The sequence below is a fragment of the Ambystoma mexicanum genome, chromosome 6q (genome assembly GCF_040938575.1).
Source record: "Ambystoma mexicanum isolate Mex_15411 chromosome 6q, UKY_AmexF1_1, whole genome shotgun sequence".
Classification (NCBI taxonomy): Eukaryota; Metazoa; Chordata; class Amphibia; order Caudata; family Ambystomatidae; genus Ambystoma; species Ambystoma mexicanum.
The window spans coordinates 1,368,571,951-1,368,590,034 of record NC_090937.1 but is presented as its reverse complement, the minus strand read 5'-3'; the positions used below and the strand labels follow the sequence as shown (position 1 = coordinate 1,368,590,034).

The window sequence follows — 18,084 nt, the reverse complement described above, 5'->3', positions numbered from 1 at the left end:
GCACCTCCTCCTGTGGGGCGCGGGCCTCAGGTACTGGAATGTCGAGGAGGGCCATCATATCCAGGATCCGGTCATGGAACTCTGACAGAGCGGGGCTGCTCATCGCAATCCTGATCTGCTTCAGGGTCATCCAGCAAATCGGGAGCAGACGGCTGTACCGCAGCAGGTTTTAAAGTGCTATCCCGTTTTACCGGTGTCTTCTCTATGGGAGACAACGGGGGTAGGGAAGGAAGAGCTGGAGGCGGACCAAGAGGAGGAGGCGGTACAACCGCAGGAGCTGCTGGAGCCGCCAAAGTGGAAGGAGGAGCCAGAAGCCCAGGGTAGATTTCCTTGGAAAGACCCTTAAAATACTCCTTCATAGGGTCAGAGTGCATCAGCCTCTGATATTTCACGAAAAATACATCCTCTGACGAAGATTTAGGTGCTGGGGTAGGCAGAGGCCTCTCATATGGGGCATACCCCTACTAACGCAATGAGGATGGTTGCCAGGAAGGCCAACCACCATTCGGGTCCGCATAGACCAGTGGAGCAGAAGTAGATGGAAGCGAGACAGTATGAGGCAGCAGCATCCTAGCACGCCAGTCATAAGAAGGGCGGAACAGATTTTTACCTTCCACCTGAGGTGAAAAAGGCAGCTCAGCCCCAAGATTAAGATTCCCAGCACCCGCCGTCGAGAACATAGGTGTAAGGGAAGAATCCAAAATGGCTGCCGTGGACCAGGAGGGTTGGGCCGCCATTTTGTCGATGCCTGAAGGGAACTGTGTCACATGTGCAGATGAGGCAACCGTCTCCTCAGGCTAGTCAGGGGACTTAAGTAATACATTAGCCTTGACACAAGGATCTTGGGCAGAGCCGGTACTGTGGGGTGGTCTCGGATGTCTCGGATGTTTACTGGACATCTTGGAGGTGGCCCCAAAATTAGCCTCCAGAGGAGGAACCTCGGCAGAGCCAGTAATGGAGGAGTTACAGTCTATGACCACCCTCTTTGCCCCCTCAACAAAACCGGTATCTGCGCGCTGAGCGTGGGCATGCTGAGGTATCACACTTACAGACAAGACCTTCTGAGTAGGTCTCTCGGTTTTGTCGGTACAGACCTTAGCCTCAAAAAGCAGAACCTTGGGTTTCGTCCCGGTATGTGTAGCTCCCTCGTGAGGGGCCTCAAGCCCTGGCTTGGTAAGGAAAGCTTCAGAAAAGGAGGCCTCAGGGCGTGCCCCGGTGTCCAAAGCCACAGTTGAATTGGGCTGAAGTTTAGAAGCTGACAGGTGAACCTCGGAACGTGGTCCAGTCTTGGCAGGTCTGATGTGGGAACCCTCGGAGAAAACTCTGGTACGCCCATTAGGCTTGCGAGACACCTCAGGTGGTGGTAAAGCTGCTCAAGCCCCTCCTGGACCGAGAAGACGCAGCTAAGGAGTCCCCAAGCCAGGTCACCCTAAAAAATAAGGAATTTACAGGGCGTCTCTTCGTTTAGTCGATGAAAAGTTGAAGATGAGGTGGAGGAACACGCTAAAAGACGTGCTCCCACCGAAGAAGACATCGATGGAGTGACCGGACGGAAAGGGAATCGCAGTAGAAGCACGAATCCCCGCGGTGGTCTGGTCCGAGACACTCCAAGCAGAGAGAATGGGAGTCCACCCTAGCGAAGCGAAAGTTCACATGAAGAACAGGACAAATCCCAGACGCTCCGGCATAGAATTAAGTGACCACAGAACCGTAGAAGTATTTGAAGAAAAGAAGGATCAATGTAGGGCCACAAGCTGTTTAGGCTTGTGAGTAGTAGAAGATACAAGCAACTCTACAAGAGGCAAGTTCTCTTGGACTTTTACAGTACCTTTGAATGGAAGAAAACATGCAGCAGATGACTCCTGTTCCTGTGCAGCTCTGCAGATCTCACTGTTCCAGGGATTCAGTCGTGGGGACAAGAGGGAGGACTTCTGGGGACTCCTGCACTGCAATGGGACGGTCACCGCTTGCAACCGGCAATCTTCAAACAAGTGGCACTGCAGTGTTTCAGCTCTTCACGACTACCGTAAATAGCAACACCGCGGTTTCTGGCTGTCGAGAGGAACTTTCCTTGCTTCTGGGGTCCCGCACTCTGTTGAGGGGGCTCAGGCTCGGACAGTCCTGCTTCCTGGGAGTCTGAACGATCTTCCTGGAGCTCTTGGCCAACTTAAAAGCAAAGCACACAATCTGGCGTTCCACTCCCTGGCGTTTCGGTTTCCAGCAGCAACTCTGTGGAAATGCAACCAGCTCCGAGAGAATGTCCATGTGGTTTACTTTGGAGTTGATTGGTCCCACCAACTCAAGGGGAGAAGTCGTCATTGCAGCGGCTTCTCTGTCGATTACAAATTTGGAGTTTCAGCACAGCAGCAGGGCTTCACCTGGCAAACCAACGGTCCAGGAGTTGCAGCAGGCGTCCTCTTCAAGTTCTTCTTCAGTTCATTCATCCTCTTCAAGTTCTTCTTCGGTTCATTCGTCCAGTGGTCGACTCTGCCTTCCAAACCAAAAGCTTTGCCTTTTATTCAGTTCTCTCCCATTCATTCCAGACAAGCTGTCAGTCACCCAGCAGGATGGTTGTCCTTGTCGGAAGGTCAGCCGGCCAATCACTACAGAGTGCATAAGGGTCTCCAGGAAGACTAATCACAGGGAGTTTCGGACACCAAGCTCACTTCCTGCCCACACCAGACACCCTGGATCCAGAGGCAGGCTTCACTCGTGAATCCCGCCAAAGGCAAAGCGAACAAAGGGACCATATCTGGTTTGGCGTGCAGAGTAAATCTGTAGAAGGACCTTTCCACAAAGAAATGGTGAAAAAAGAACCATGGGGCCATTTTGACACAGCCTTGGCTGCTTTACTGCAGCTGCGAAAGCAGCCCGCGGTAGACGCACACCACAGTAGTTAAAAGTAAACCACTGCCGTCAGCCATTCATCGAGGAAAGGGTAACATAAAAATGTTACATGAGAAGCTAGATAAAGGGGACACTAAGTAAGCCTGGCTGCTCAACAAGCTACCAACCTGTGTAGTACAGGCTTCTACCAAAGGTAAGGTTCCTATTGCCAGGAGGTCAGGGTTGTTTTAATGCACCCAAAGGGTACTGCATACAATCTTGCCTAACGCTCCCAGAAGCAGGACTGACCAAGCCTGAGCCACCTCAGCAGAGTGCTGGACCCCAGTTGCGAGGGAAGTCCGTAGTGGTATCCGAGAACCGCAATGGTGCTGTATGCGAGAGACATGAGGATTTGAAACCGCAAAGTGGCGTTGATCTGAAGTTTGCCTATTGCTGCCAACCTTCAATTCGTAGTGCAGGAGTCCCCAGATGTATACCCTCTTGTCCCCACGACTGTGGCCCAGGAACAACTGCACCTGCAGACCTACACAGGAACAGAAGCTAGCTGGAACCAATTTCTTCTAACCAAAGGTACTGTAAAACTAAGAGGACTTACCACTTGTCATATAGCCTTGCTGGTTCTCAGTTGAGACTTGTCTTGGTTGCTTTTGCAGAGTTGCTTGCAGCTTTGCCCTTCCCAAGCCTATCAGTTTATGGCACTACAGTGATTTCATTTTTACAAAAATGTCTGACTTTTGATCAACTAACACTGGCTGTCCTGGCTCCCTGAAAGACTCTTCTTACCTCTGACTTTGTGCTTTATTTTTCCCCCCAAGAAAGGGTTAATTTACTTTTCATTGGAGGGTTCGAAAAAATACTTACCTGCTTAAGAACATTAACCATTGTTTTATTCCCTCATCCTTCTCTTTTGACACTAACCTCAGTATTGCTCTAAATGTGCCATTGATATATCGATGTCCACAGTGCCCTAGTTATTTAAGTAACCTCAGGGTGCAGGAAGTGTGTGTGCCATCCCAAGTGGATATCTACTGATTTAAAGAAACTGAGAATTTGTATTTTGAAGTATATATTTTTTTTTACATATAATTGCTCCGGTCTAAAGAAGGCTCATTCAACTGACTGTTAAATTAATACATCATTATTAATCGAGAAACCTTGACTGTAAGTAGTTATTTGGATACTTGTCAATGTGAATCTCTGTGTTTTGCTTTGTTTCAGCGACTGAATGACTCACTGGAATAAAACTGTGCTTTGTTGTGTCCTGTTCGGGCTGTTATGTGGAATGAAGGTTATGGTCTTCCATATACCCTTCTCTGAGAGGGAGAGGAGCAGACGTGGCGGGTGCTAGAAAGAATGTTGGGGTTTTGCAGCCAAGTGGTCGTCAAGGATGGGTCACCTCAGAGTTAGGACTGTGATCAGAAAGGGAAAGACTCAGTAATGGGATTGGGTGCAAGTAATCATGTCATTACATGAGACTACTATATTCCATTTTTTTTACGGGGCACCTGCTTTCATAAATCTAAATTGTACATTTTGTTAAAACTAGACAACCTGTTTCAACATGAAGTGGCACACAGAGAAACCATTAAAACGTTCATGCATTTTAAAATGCGAAAACACAGTTAGTAGTTCTGCATGTCTGGAGAGGTAGGGGCTGGGCTAAAATACATAACCCAATTAGGGCTGCGCTGGAAGATGATAAATACGTTTCTCTAGAAGGCACTTAGCAGGGGCCATGAACTATAGAGGTCTCAAACATCCCAAGAAAAATCAGCCCAAGTGCAGCTTCCAGATTTTAACCAAATCAGGGGCTGGGTATTCAGTAGCCCGGTGGGCCATTCCTAGATCAACATAGGCAGAGTTCACAAACAAGTTAGGAATCTAATAGAATGGGTACAACTTTGAAGTTGTAAGCTACTAGCCAGGCACAAAAAGTCACTTGGCCCCTCACACACATCACACAATGTATTACTTGCCCAAGAGTCAATTATCACTAGACAATGGCTTGTGCAAATTTAATTTAAGGACTACTAATAGTATTCGAAAATCTACTTCAAATAAGGGATTTAAAGAAATGTAACTTTACTCACTTTATTCTGTTCAACGCTGCTGTCAATTTCTTTTGCACCAGGATGAAATGCCACACAATTTTCACCTGTAGTATATGTGTAGCCTTCTCAAGACAAAAGGTAGGGGAAAAGAAAATACATTTTTGCTTCAAAATTGGGAAACTAAGTAAAGATGCATGATTACAGGTTTATAGAGTACACTATAAATGTAAAATTACTAGGGTTAAAACAAAGGTTACGAAACAAAGTCAGAATGACATCACCAGATTTATTTTCAGCATTTTTCCAGAACACAAAGTACTGCATGGGCATTGATCAAGCATTTGAGGTCATGATAATTTTGTCCTAGAAGAAATGGTTAGTGACAAATTACCAGAAAAACACCAAACCGCTATTAATTTTAAAACAATGGTACCTTGTTAGTTAAAAACCAATCAGCAAGAAATGGACAAGGCACTTGACCCTGGTCACGGTTAGGAAAGTATTTCATATTTCTGATAAATCTTCCTGACTTGTGTTAACTTGGGTGATTTTTTTTTTCCCCTCGTTCCTGGGTGAATGGAAATCCTTTCCCCCCCCCTCACCTTGTATTTTACTCTTTTTATGGGTGACCTTTTAATGTCTCTGCATAGTGTATGTGCGGATTTATAGTTCACTTTAACGTTTGGGCTGTACTTATTTTATAACGGAAGCACAAAGCATCTTATGTGCAATGTTGCTGGGTTGTCATTGGGCTTCCCTTTTTAATTACTCTTAATATTTTGGGTGAACTACTGTTCCCCTGAGTAAGGTGGGATTCCGATCCCCCTCTTGTTAGGGAGAATTCTCAGAAATGTGGCAATTCTTCTCTACCCTAGAGACCCCCAGCTCTTTTTCTGGACTTTAGGACTTTCTATCTCTCATGTATATTTTTGCGACTTATACTCCATAGGAATCATCTTTGCAATGTGACACACAGCACCTTCAGGGAAGTCTCTTAGATTTCCCAAAGGTTTAAATACCTTCTCTTGGTGAAACTACCGATTCCAGAAGCAGTGAAGTGAAATTGACTTTACTTACATTCCATAAAGTTCTAGACCCAGCACACACTATCTTACAATAGGGTGCTGGAGGGGTTACTTAGTATCCCCTTTGTCTAGTTTCTCATTTAACAATGTTATGTTACCCTTTCTAAAAAGAATTGCTGGTGGCAGTGGTTTATTTTTCACTACCATTGTGTGTTTTTACTGCGGGCTGCGTTTGCAGCTGCAGTAAGGAGCCAATAGGTGCCCATTTTGTCAAAATGGCCCCATTCTTCTTTCGCCATTTCTTGCTTGAAAGGTTCCTTGTGGAGATTTACTCTGCGTGCCAAACCAGGTTTAGTCCCTTTGCTCGTTTTGTCTTTGGAGGGATTCACGACTGAAGCCCGCCTCTGGCTCCAGTATGTCTGGCAGGGATAGGAAGTGAGGGAGGTGCCCGAAACTCCCTGTGCGTAATCCCCTTGGTTACAGGAATGCACCCAAAGGTGATTGGCCGGCTGGCTGTCCGGCAAGGACAGCCACCCTGCTGTGTGATTGGCAGCTAGACTGGAATGAATGGGAGAAACTTGCATAAAAGGCGAGGCTTTTGGCTTGGAAGGCAGAGTCGACCACTGGAAGAAGGAATCTGAAGAACTTGGAGACGCCTGGCTGCAACTCCTGGACCGTTGGTTTGCCTGGTGAAGCCCTGCTGCTGTGCTGAAGGTTCGAATTCGTTTCGACTAGAGAAGCCCTGCAAGGATGACTTCTCCCCTTGGGTTGGTGGGACCAATCAACCGCAAAGTGAACTTGTTTGGACATCCTCTCAGAGCTGGCTGTGCTTCCACTACTGCTGGAACCGAAGTGGCAGGGACAGGAACACCAAATTGAGTGGATCGCTTTTAAGTCGGACCCGAGCACCAGGAAGATCCTCTGGACTTCCCTGAAGCAGGACTGACCAAGCCTGAGCAACGTCAATAGAGTGCTGGACCCCAGATGCGAGGAAAGTCTGAAGTGGTATCTGAGAAACGCAGTGTTGCTATTTGCTGTCAGACGTGAGGAGCTGAAACCGCAAATTGACGCTGAATTGAAGTTGGCCCTCGCTGCCGCTGACCTTCCCATTGCAGTGCAGGAGTCCCCAGACGTCCTCCCTCTTGTACCAACTGAGGCCAAGGAACACCAGGATCTGCAGAGCTGTACAGGAACAGAAGCCAGCTGGAACCATTTCTTCTAACTAAAGGTACTGTAAAGCAGGTTTCTCCCATTCAGGAACAGCCTAGCTGTCACTCAAACAGCAGGGTGGCTGTCCTGAAAGGACAGCCAGCCATCCAATCAATCAGGCCTGGGTGCATTCAGTTCCTTCCAGCAGCAACTGCAGTAGAATTTCATCCAGCTCAGAGAGGATGTGCTTACTTAGGAGTTGATTGGTCCCACCAACTCAAGGGGAGAAGTCGTCCTTGCAGGGGCTTCTCTGTCGATCCGAATTTGGAGTTTAAGCACAGCAGCAGGGCTTCACCAGGCAAACCAACGGTCCAGGAGTTGCAGCAGGAGTCCTCCTCAAGTTCTTCTTCGGTTCCTTCGTCCAGTGGTCGACTCTGCCTTCCAAGTCAAAAAGCCTCACCCTTTGTGCAGGTTTCTCCCATTCATTCCAGCCTAGCTGTCAGTCACCCAGCAGGGTGACCGTCCTTGCCAGACAGCCAGCCAGCCAATGACCTAAGAGTGCATTCCTGTCTCCTAGGAGACCAAGCACATGGCGTTTCGGGCACCTCCCTCGCTTCCTGCCCCCCGCCAGACACCCTGGAGCCAGAGACTGGCTTCACTCGTGAAACCCGCCAAAGACAAAACGAACAAAGGGACCAAACCTGGTTTGGTGCGCAGAGTAAATCTCAAGAAGGACCTTTCCACAAAGAAATGGTGAAAAAAGAAGACCGGCATTTTGACAAAAAACGCACCCTTGGGTGTTTTACTGCAGCTGTGAACGCAGCCCGCGGTAAATGCACACCACGGTAGTTAAAAGTAAACCACTGTCATCAGCCATTCATCGAGGGAAGGGTAATATAAAAATCTTACATGAGAAGCTAGAAAAAGGGGATACTAAGTAACCCCTCCACCACCCTATTGTAAGATAGTGTGTGCTGGGTCTAGAAAGTTAGGAGTGTAAGCAAAGTCAATTTCACTTCACTGCTCTTGGAAACAGTAGTTTATACAAAAGAAGGTATCTAAACCTTTGGGACATCTGAAAGACTTAACAGTCACTGCACTGAACGTTCTGCGTGACAATGTAAAATATGATGCCTATGGAGTTTGTCAGACTCCATAACCAAAAGAAACAGTGTTCAAAATCACATTAAAATACATAAGTGGGGAAAAAGGGGGTCTCACTCTCTCCAGGCAATAAATGAAAGTCCTAGAGTCCAGCAAAAGAGATGGGGGTTTCTAAGGTAGAGATGAATTAGCACATTTCTGAGAACTCTCCCCAACACTGAGCGGTTTGAAATAACATGTTTTGTACCCTCTTGGAAGGGAAGATCCAACAGTCGTTTGTTCGGATTAGTGCGCCCAGAAATTGTTTTACTTGGCTGGGTACTAGACTTGACTTTTTCCCGTTTATGGAGAAACCTAATTGGAACAGTAGGTAGACTGTTTGCTGGGGCTGACACATTTGAGGTGTGTCTCCTGTTATTAGCCAGTCTAAGTACGAGTACACTGGGATGGATTGCCATCGTAAGTTAGCGGCCACTACCGCTAGGACCTTTGTAAAAACGCCCTGGGGGCTGAGGCTATGCCGAATTGTAGCACTTTGAATTGGTAGTGCTTTTCCCCTACTTTGATTCGTAGGTATTTTTGTGTGCGCTTGCTACACTGAAATATTAAATTATGCATCTTTCATGTCCAATGTTGCCATGTAATCTCCGTTTTAGAAGAGGCATTACCTCCTGTAACGTAGTGATCCTGCAATTTTGAGGCTTGACATGTGTGTTTGCAGGGCGCATGTCCAGAACTGGGCACATTGTTATATCTTTCTTTGGAACAAGTACGTACACTGAATAAATACATTGATCTTCCTCTAGAGGTGGTACTAGTTCCATTGCTCTTTTTTTCAGCAGAAGTTGAATCTCCTCCAGTAGGATAAGAAAATGTTCCAAAGACATTCTTCTTGTCCAAGGAGGGTGGTGGATGTTTTGATGAACTCTGTGGAGTACCCTTTTTGCCACTGTTGCGAGCACCGAGCAATCTGATGTTATTCCCTCCCATTGCTTGGTGAATAGTGTTATGCGACCCCTGACGGGGGATGCATTGGAGAAAACATGAATTGGATTGTAATGTTCCTTTTTTGCTGTTCCAAGTTGGTCATCAACCGCCTTCCCGAACAGGAATGCATCTGCAATTCGAATGTGGATAAGTGCTGCTTGAGTTTCGGGTTTCAACCCGGAATCACGGAGCCACAAGTGTCATTAGTAGCGTTCCATCAGCAATGAATCTCCCTGAAGTGTTAGCTGAGTCGAAGACATTTTAAGTATATTTTGTGCATTTGCTTCCCTTCAGTAGACAGCTTGATGAGATATGACCTAGCATTTTCAAGCACTGAGTCAAGGTGTTTTAACACCTCTACCCATTGAGTTTTGTTGTAACTTGCAAGCAATGTGGTATTGTTTGCAATTCTGGTTATGTTCACCCCAGGAGGTAGTGATGCGTTTTCCCAACATTTGTACACCTTTGCACTCTTTATTAGGGGGTGGAACACCAGCTCTCTTTCTGGTAGTGTTGACTACCAGGGAGTCAGGTTTTACATGTCCCCAATGTGTAATCGGTCTGAAGGGGAGGATTTCAAAATGTATTCTTCTCTCGGGATAACTGCCATAATAGGTGAAGGTGTAGAAAGAGACAGGCTAATTCTCTTATTAATAGATTGTAGGAAGAGAAAGGTCTGGCTGACTGGCTTCTTTTCGTTAAGAATGTCTTCCACAAAGTCAGTACCATCACCTACTGTTCCTTTATTGTGGATGAGGAAATGCTGAGCAGCCCTTTAATTAAGTCTTTAAGTAAGTCATTGTGCAACAACTGACTATCAATGGGAGATGCATGTCCACTATCCGGTGCTGCTATGTCTGGGGTCTCAATGATTAGGACATCTGGATCATCCTGGCAAAACTTGCTAGGGTCGTCTTGGTCTACATACCAAATGTCCCAATCTGGCTGATTATCCCCTTGTAGGGAGTCGTGGCGAAGGAAGGCGTAGTGGTTGAACTGTCTCCATGGGTTGAGACAATTCCAGGTCTAAAGTTTTCTGAGGAATGGGAAATGTGTTCATAAAAACAACAAAAGAAGAAATGTTGTCCAAAGTTTGCTTCACGTGTTCTCTTGTCCTCCGTCTTAGATGTTTCTGCTAAGGGCAATACAATAGCCTCTGGGTCTTCCCTTGGTGTTTCGTCTTGTCAAGGGATTGGGATAGAGGGGAATGGGCCTCTTCATACTGGTGTACATCTGGAGAGGCAGCAGGAGTGTGGCATTTAAGGTCATTTGACTGTTTTGGTGTGCATGCACGCGCATCCTTATCGCCAGAGGCTCTGCCCATAGCAGCGCGCTGCAACTGCCTTTCGGGGCTAAGGCCTGACACGCGGGAGCCTGATGTTTTGATTGTGATGCCTTCGGGATCCAAACCGGAGCCTTCGCTGCCCTGGCTTTCCGGATCAGACTCGGGAGACCAGCGGCAGTTTCTGACTTGGCCATCATAGCCTGTGCCGCCCACCATTCATGCGATGCTCTTTTAGGGTTTTAAGCCTACAGTTTTTACAGGAAGCGCAACAGGTTTTTGGGCGATCTGAAAGGCGGCAGTGATTACACACTCTGTGTCCTTCCACAGATATTTCCCGTTGCAGCTAGGGCAGAATTTAAATTGAGTTTGCTCCATAGTGTAAGCAAATATTAAGGGCAGCAAGACCAAAGCAGTAAATATAATAAATTGAGGTATACATTAGTTGTAGAAAGGAATCATTCCCCCACTCTCCCTACTGGTAGGGCTGAAGTCAGATGTAGGCTGAAGCCTGTCGCAGGAACTATCGTCTGTTTCGGCAGTTGAGTTGGTCTTCCGTTGAGATGTTAGTTGAGCGGTAACCATCGAAATATTGATTAAAGTTATAACGACTCAAAAAGTAGTGTAGCTACAGGACTCTGACAACACGTTTTAAATATGATGGTGGAAAGAAATAATCTTAGGGACTTCGATGCTTGAGGCATCCTGGGTACAGTCGACGTCACACTAGGGCTAAGATTACAAACACACCCAGTCGATGTTTCTTTTTGAAGGGACCTCAGACTCTCACCAAGTTTGGACCCTCGGGACGTCTTTGTTAGCTGCTGGTGGTGGGAAACCCAACAAGAGACCTTCCTCTGCACTCAGCGACTCTGGAAACTCTCCGGTGGTAGAAAGTGGTCAGTGATGATGGCAAGGATGTCCTTTGAAATGCTCTTAGGCAGTTTGGAACATTTGCAGCTACGGGTGTCCAGCAGCACTATGCCAGGGTACCCCCTCTTCTGGGCGGTAGACAGCAACAAATTCCAGCGGTCATGATCCGCACCTGCGACCCTGTGTGACATCAATAGACTTTCCTGACGTGAGATGTTCAGGTACCACTCTTTAGGACATCGCAGTCCCCTTCTCCGGACAGCAGGCACACAGGCCAGGCTTCAGGGATACTTTGATGAAGCACAGCAGTTTGCACGATGGTCCCTCGTAGTTCAGGGAGGGGTCTCCTTTGCTGGTCCTCTCTGGAACAGCAGCTTTTGTATTACACAAAAAAATACAGCAGCAGACGTCTCCCCAAGCTGGGTTTCAAGGAACAGCTTCTTCTGGCTAAGCTTTGACTTCAGCTTCGGAACAAATTGGTAAGTGAGAGGTCCCCTGATATACACATCTGTTCCCATTCACTCTGGCTGAGCCAGGCTCAGTTAGCCAATCACGCAGAAGGACATTCATGCAGGCAGGCAGCCAATCAGGCTCACAGGCATTAAGGCCATTCACTCTACCTAGAAACCCATAACAAAGAATATGGATTGGGGTAAGTATCAGTACACAGGCTTTCAGCACTCATTGCATTTATGTCAGTTTCAGTCAAGGCTGTCTCATTTATTGTGTGGCACACACAGAAACCAGACACCCATAACACAGAATGTGAGTTTACTTTAGACTGCATTCATACAGGTCCCACCCATGGGGTGCAACTGCAACACACAGCCCCTGGAAGGCTCCAGTCATTCTATCAGTGTTAGGCAAAGTTTGAATGCAGTATCCTCTGGGAACACTACAAACAACTATGACTAAAGCTATAGGCAACCCAACCTTTGGTATAAGCTTGTACTACACAGTTTTGGTAGCGTGTTGAGCAGCCAGGCTTATCTCAAGAGAGGAAATGTGAGCTGTAGGGGAGTTACACAAAGATTCACAGTTACAGGTATTCAAATAAACTCTTACACTCAAGGTTTCTTGCATAAACAATTAATAATTTGTCCTTCAGTTAAAAAGCCTTCTTTAGAAGGGAGCAATAGAATAGTAACACAAATATACTTCAATACTGTACACTCTGAGTTTCTGGATCAGACCAGGCACTTTTGGAATCGCCCACAGACACAACCTACACCCATAGGTGACTTCAGTAACAAGGGTGCTGGGGACATTAATACCTTACTGTTGGGATACAGAATACTCTCAATAGATTGTAAAAGGCAAAGGTTATTAGAACACAAGAAATTACAAATATTCTTAGGCAGGGCAAATACTTTCAGATAAGAGAATAGTCATTCAATTCAATAGGCTAAGCCAAAGTCAATGGTCAAAAGTCTTTGTATAGGATGCAACACTTAAGCAAGTAAATGGAAAAATCTTTGCACAAGTTCGTAGGAGTCTTTGCTAAAAAGAAGAACCAAATTTAGGGACACAAGCTGATTAGACTTGTGAAAAGTTACAAGCACTTCCACAGTAAGAGGTAAGTTCTCTTCGGCTAGTTTTACAGTACCTTAGTAAAGAAGAAAAAGATGCAGCTGAAGACTTCTGTTCCTGTGCAGCTCTGCAGATCTCACTGTTCCTGTGCCTCAGTCGTGGGGACTCCTGCACTGTGTTGGCAACATCAAAGCTGGCAACCGGCAAACTTTACTTTCAGTAGCTGTTTTGCGTTTCAGCTCCTTGCGGTACAGCCATCTTACAAGCAAAGCACACAATCTGGTGTCCCACTCCCTGGCTCTACGGTTTCCTGCAGCAGTCTGAGGAAATGGAACCAGCTCCGAGATGGGTGTCCAGGTGGCTTACTTGGGAGTTGATTGGTCCCACCAACTCAAAAGAAGTCGTCCTTGCAGGGCCTCTCCGTCGATGCGAACTTGGCGATTCGGTACTGCAGCAGGGCTTCACCGCGCAAACCAATGGTCCAGGAATTGCAGCAGCTGTCCTCTTCAAGCTCTCCTTCGGTTTCTTCGTCCAGTGGTTGACGCTGCCTTCCAAGCCAAGAGACTCGCCTTTTATTCAGTTCTCTCCCATTCATTCCAGTCTAGCTGCCACTCACCCAGCAGGGTGGCTGTCCTTGCCGAACAGTCAGCCAGTCAATCGTCACAGAGTTCATTTGGGTCTCCTAGGAGACTAAGCACAGAGTGTTTCGGGCACTTTCCTCACTTCCTGCCCCCACCAGACACCCTAGAGTCAGAGGTGGGCTTCACTTATGAATCCCGCCAAAGGCAAAGCGAACAAAGGGACCAAACCTTATTTGGCGCACAGAGTAAATCTCAAAAAGGACCTTTCCAATAAGAAATGGTGAAACATTTTGATAAAAAATAGGCACCCTCGGGTGCATTACTGCTGCTGCAAACGCAACCCTGGTAAATGCACACCATGTTAGTTAAAAGAAAACCACTGCCACCAGCCATTCATCGAGGAAAGGGTAACATAAAAATGTTACATGAGAAGCTAGACAAAGGGGATACTAAGTAACCCTTCCAGCACCCTATTGTAAGATAGTGTGTGCTGGGTCTAGAAAGTTATAAATGTAAGTAAAGTCAATTTCGCTTTACTGCTCTTGGAAACAGTAGTTTATCCAAGAGAAGGTATTTAAACCTTGGGAAATCTGAAAGACTTCCCTGTGCCACTGCACTGAAGGTGCTGAATGACAATGTAAAAGATGATGCCCATCGAGTTTGTCAGACTCCACAGCCGAAAGAAACAGTGTTTAAAATCACACGAGAGTGGGAAAAAGGGTCTCACTCTCTCCAGGTTAAAATAAAAATCAAGTCCTCAAAATCCAGCAAAGTTGCTGGGGGTCTCAGGTAGAGGGAATTAGCACATTTCTGAGAATACTCCCTAACAATTAGCACTGGAGCCTCTAGCGGTTTATCTGAGGAAGAAATATGGGGAGGTGGGTATAAGCACTACAGAGGGATGACATTGGATTTCATTGTATGCCAATGATATACTCCTGTACCTGCAGCACCCGGAAGAGAACTGATTGTTGGCACAATACTCTGTGCTGTCGGGCATAACGGTTAACCCACAGAAGTCGGGCTTGTACCCCTTGGAAGTGTACGTTGGGAGGCCCATACAGAAGCTGCTGGTACTGCCAATAAAATGGAAAATAAATACGTTCAGATACTTGGGGATAGATGTCTACCAGGGACAATATATTACGTACTCCCGACTCCTGAAGATCATAAAAGACAGGTGGCCGGGGGACGAACAATCCCCACAACTAGTAGAGGTAGTGGAAACATTTCATGACGTTTCAGAAGGAGGACACGAGGTCTCCCGCATATACGAGCTGTAAATTTCTAAGGTGGTAGGGAGGTAACCCATACAAGATGGGCGAGCCTCTGTCAAACGGGTTGTAGGGCAGAGTACAGAGATACCACAAAACAGTGTCACGAAATGTGTGATTCCAGCAGATACAGTTATAGGTGACCCATAGGGCTTAGCCTGACCACATACAAAATAGCTAAATTCATTGGGGAAGCAATGCAGGTATGCCCGAAATGCGGGATGGTAAATGCAGAGATGGTGCATATGTTTTGGTCATGTGTAGAGAAAGGCAAATTCTGGGGAGAGGTGGCTCAAATCATGGTCAGAGTGGATATTACATTGGATGTGGGATCCCTTTGGGCATGTCTTTTGGGATGTTTTCCTAGGCCCAGAAGAGCCAAGCATATTAGCAAACTAAAGGACCTAGCATACATTCTGGCTAAACGTAGAATTGCAATGATTTGGAAAGTACAGAAGAGACCGTCCGCTCAAGAAGGGTGGAGAGACCTAGTGAAATGTGCTAATGCGGAAACTGTGGTGTGGTAGGACACAAGAGGGAGGAATGAGGATCTGGAGGGTACTGGGGTGGAGGCTTGGATGCAATTGATAGCTGCCTTGTCAGTCTTGGAGCAAGGTGTTCAGGTAGGTAGTGAATCCAGAAGAGATGAGGATATTATTAGTCTAAATATGGTATAAGCGAAATAATTGTGGTAGAGTGCGAGGTAGGCCCGGATTGGTGGGAGGAGTTGGGGGTGGGGAGAAAAAGCATATTATTTTATGTATAAGTTTCTTCTTGTTAAGGAATGTTGTATAAATGTGAACGGTTATATGCAAAAAAACTGCTTTCGAAAAAAGGTCTTCTTGGAAAGAAGAAGAGTCTAAGCAGTAATGCTCAACGAAAGTATGAATTGACGCCCAAGTTGCGGCTGAGCAGATGTCCATTATGGGGACTCCCCTCTGAAGAGCCGCAGAAGTTGTCATGCCCCTCGTGGAATGAGCCTGAAGTCTTTCCGGTGGATCCTTTCCAGCCAGCCTGTAACACTCCGAATAGCTAGAGTAATCCAGCGGGATATAGTCTGTTGTGTCACAGCTAAACCAATTCAGGACCGGTATAACCCACACAGAGTTGGTCACCCTGGCGTTATTTTGCCATGCTCGCTATATTAAAACTCATAGCCCTATTTGGGTCTGGTCTATTCAACCTCTCCTCTTCTTTGCCCAAATGAGAAGGAGGGTAGAAAGTTGGGAGTGTTATTTTTTGCGACAAGTGAAAGTCAGAAACTACTTTCAGCAAGAAAGATGGTTTAACTCTTTGTCCTAATAAAAGGTAGTATACAGAGGTTTGAATGAAAGAGCCTGCAACTCACTAACCCTGCAGGCTGATGTTAGTGCCACAAGAAGGGCAGTTTTTAGTGTTAAAAGCCTTAACGGGCAGGAATGTAAAGGCTCAAAGTGTATTCATGTTAAAAACTTCAACAAAAGATTCACATTCCAAGCAGGGACATGAAATGGTACTGGAGGGTACACGTTAGTAAGCCCCTTCAAAAATAGGACAATCAATGGAATCTTGAAATCGGAAACCTCTTCAGAGGAGCGCTTAAAGATGGATAGCGCGGCTAGGTATCCTTTTATAGTTCTAATCTGGAGCCCCAGATTGGCCAGATGCAACAGGAAAGAAAGCACCATAGGATTGCCACATCGAAAAGGGTCAACATTCTTGTCTTTGCACCAGTTACTGAACTTATTCCAACGACACTGGTACAAAGGCTTGGTTGCTGGCCTTCTGGCCAAAAGCAAGATCGTTATTACGTCGTCTGGGAGGTCCCAATCCTTATATCACAGCCTTTCAGAAACCATGCGAGAAGGCTGATTGACTTGACCTCTGGATGGAGAACCCAACCTACCCCTTGAGAGAGAAGATCCTCTCTTTGTGGAAGATGTATTGGTGGGCAGATGGAGTTGTCCAGAAGGTCCAGATGCCACGTCCTCCTGGCCCAATCCAGAGCAATTAGGATCATGGTTTTTCTGAACTTTCTCAACCTCCTGATTACATGAGGAATCACAGGGACTGGAGGAAACTCACACAGGAGTGGAAATTCCCAGTCCACTACTAACGCGTCTCCCACAGCTCCTCTCGGCAGAAATTCCCTTGATCAGTAACGATCACACTTACGATTGGTCTCGGTGGCAAACAGATCTACTTGAGGGGTTCCCCAAAGGGTGAAGATCTCTTGAAGGACTTCCTGAGCTAGTTCCCACTCGTGGGAGACTGTGCTCTGCCTGCTCAGAGCATCCACAGAGCATCTAAACTTCTGATAGAGAGATTCCTTCTTGTATTGACCAGAACCAGAGCTGCATTGCCTCTCTGCACAGTGGTAGTGACCCGATGCCTCCTCTCTTGTTGAGGTAGTACATGTCATGATGCCTACCTCTAAGGAGCCAGGCCGGGCCCAGCAACCCCAGAGGCAGACATCATTTTCCCCATGGAAGTCTCAGCGGGCCCAAGTCGGGGCCCTTTGGACTCAGTCCTGGCGCCTTAGGCGCCAGGCTCATAGCGGACCCCAGTCCTGGCGCCTTAGGCGCCAGGCTCATAGAAGAGGATATGTGTTTAAGTGCTTGGGTGCACACTTACCTGATGCAGACCTTGCTGCTTCATCCAGGCCCTCTTGAGGCCTGAATGGGACTACTTAACCTGTAGGACTACTTCACCACCCGGGTGTGGTCGGGGAAGGATACATACCTGATTGGTGGAAGGATACATACCAGGAACTTCTTCCAAGGCTATTTAAACCCCACCCGAACAGCCACACATGCTTCGCGTTGTTCTGCACCTAGCAGCTGGACGCTCACCGTGTCAGCTCCTGCATCCTGACTTCAGCCACGCCTGCCAGCACCCTGGAACACCTGCAAGGGGAGAAAGGAAGAGAATAGGAGAAGAAAAGCCCTTACCTGCTAAATCTGCATCCCGGAGTCATTTCTCCAACGGCCCTGAAAAGGAAGACATCATTTTAAAGGCATTTCGTTTCGATCGCTGCAGCGCTGCATTTTACTCACCTTTGCAAGGCGCTTCCATCTTCAGCAGCGATCTTCCGGATTCAGCTACGCCCCGGCGCCTAGAGGAAAAAAGACAAGAACAAAGGTGAGAGGGAGAAAAGGAATAAGGAAAGCTCAGTTTACTTTTAAGTCGTACCTGTTGGATTATTCCCACTGCATTTCGGGTCCTGCCGCTTCCTGGCATCTCCGGACCCCGGCCCCTATGGGGAAAAAAGACAAAGACATTGAATGAGCGAATGCAAAGACATTACCTGAGCGCTCATCCAGAACTGTTTCACTTCGGGTCGGCGCCATATCTCCGGCACTCCGAACCCCGGCCCCTAAGGGGAAAAAGACATAAGCATTA

At 46.8% G+C, this 18,084-nt stretch overlaps 1 protein-coding gene across 4 annotated transcripts in view; it reads right to left on the bottom strand.

Moving 5' to 3' along the window:
- Positions 1-18,084, bottom strand: part of KIAA0232 (KIAA0232 ortholog) — an 813,590-nt gene that overhangs the window by 124,876 nt on the left and 670,630 nt on the right. For 3 of the 4 annotated variants that reach the window (XM_069631995.1, XM_069631994.1, XM_069631997.1), the window contains one exon: positions 4,938-5,020. The exons of the other annotated variant lie outside the window; for it this stretch is intronic. In XM_069631995.1, coding sequence (XP_069488096.1) covers positions 4,938-5,020 — 83 coding nt within the window. The remainder of the gene's footprint in view (positions 1-4,937; positions 5,021-18,084) is intronic. 4 annotated transcript variants of the gene reach the window in all.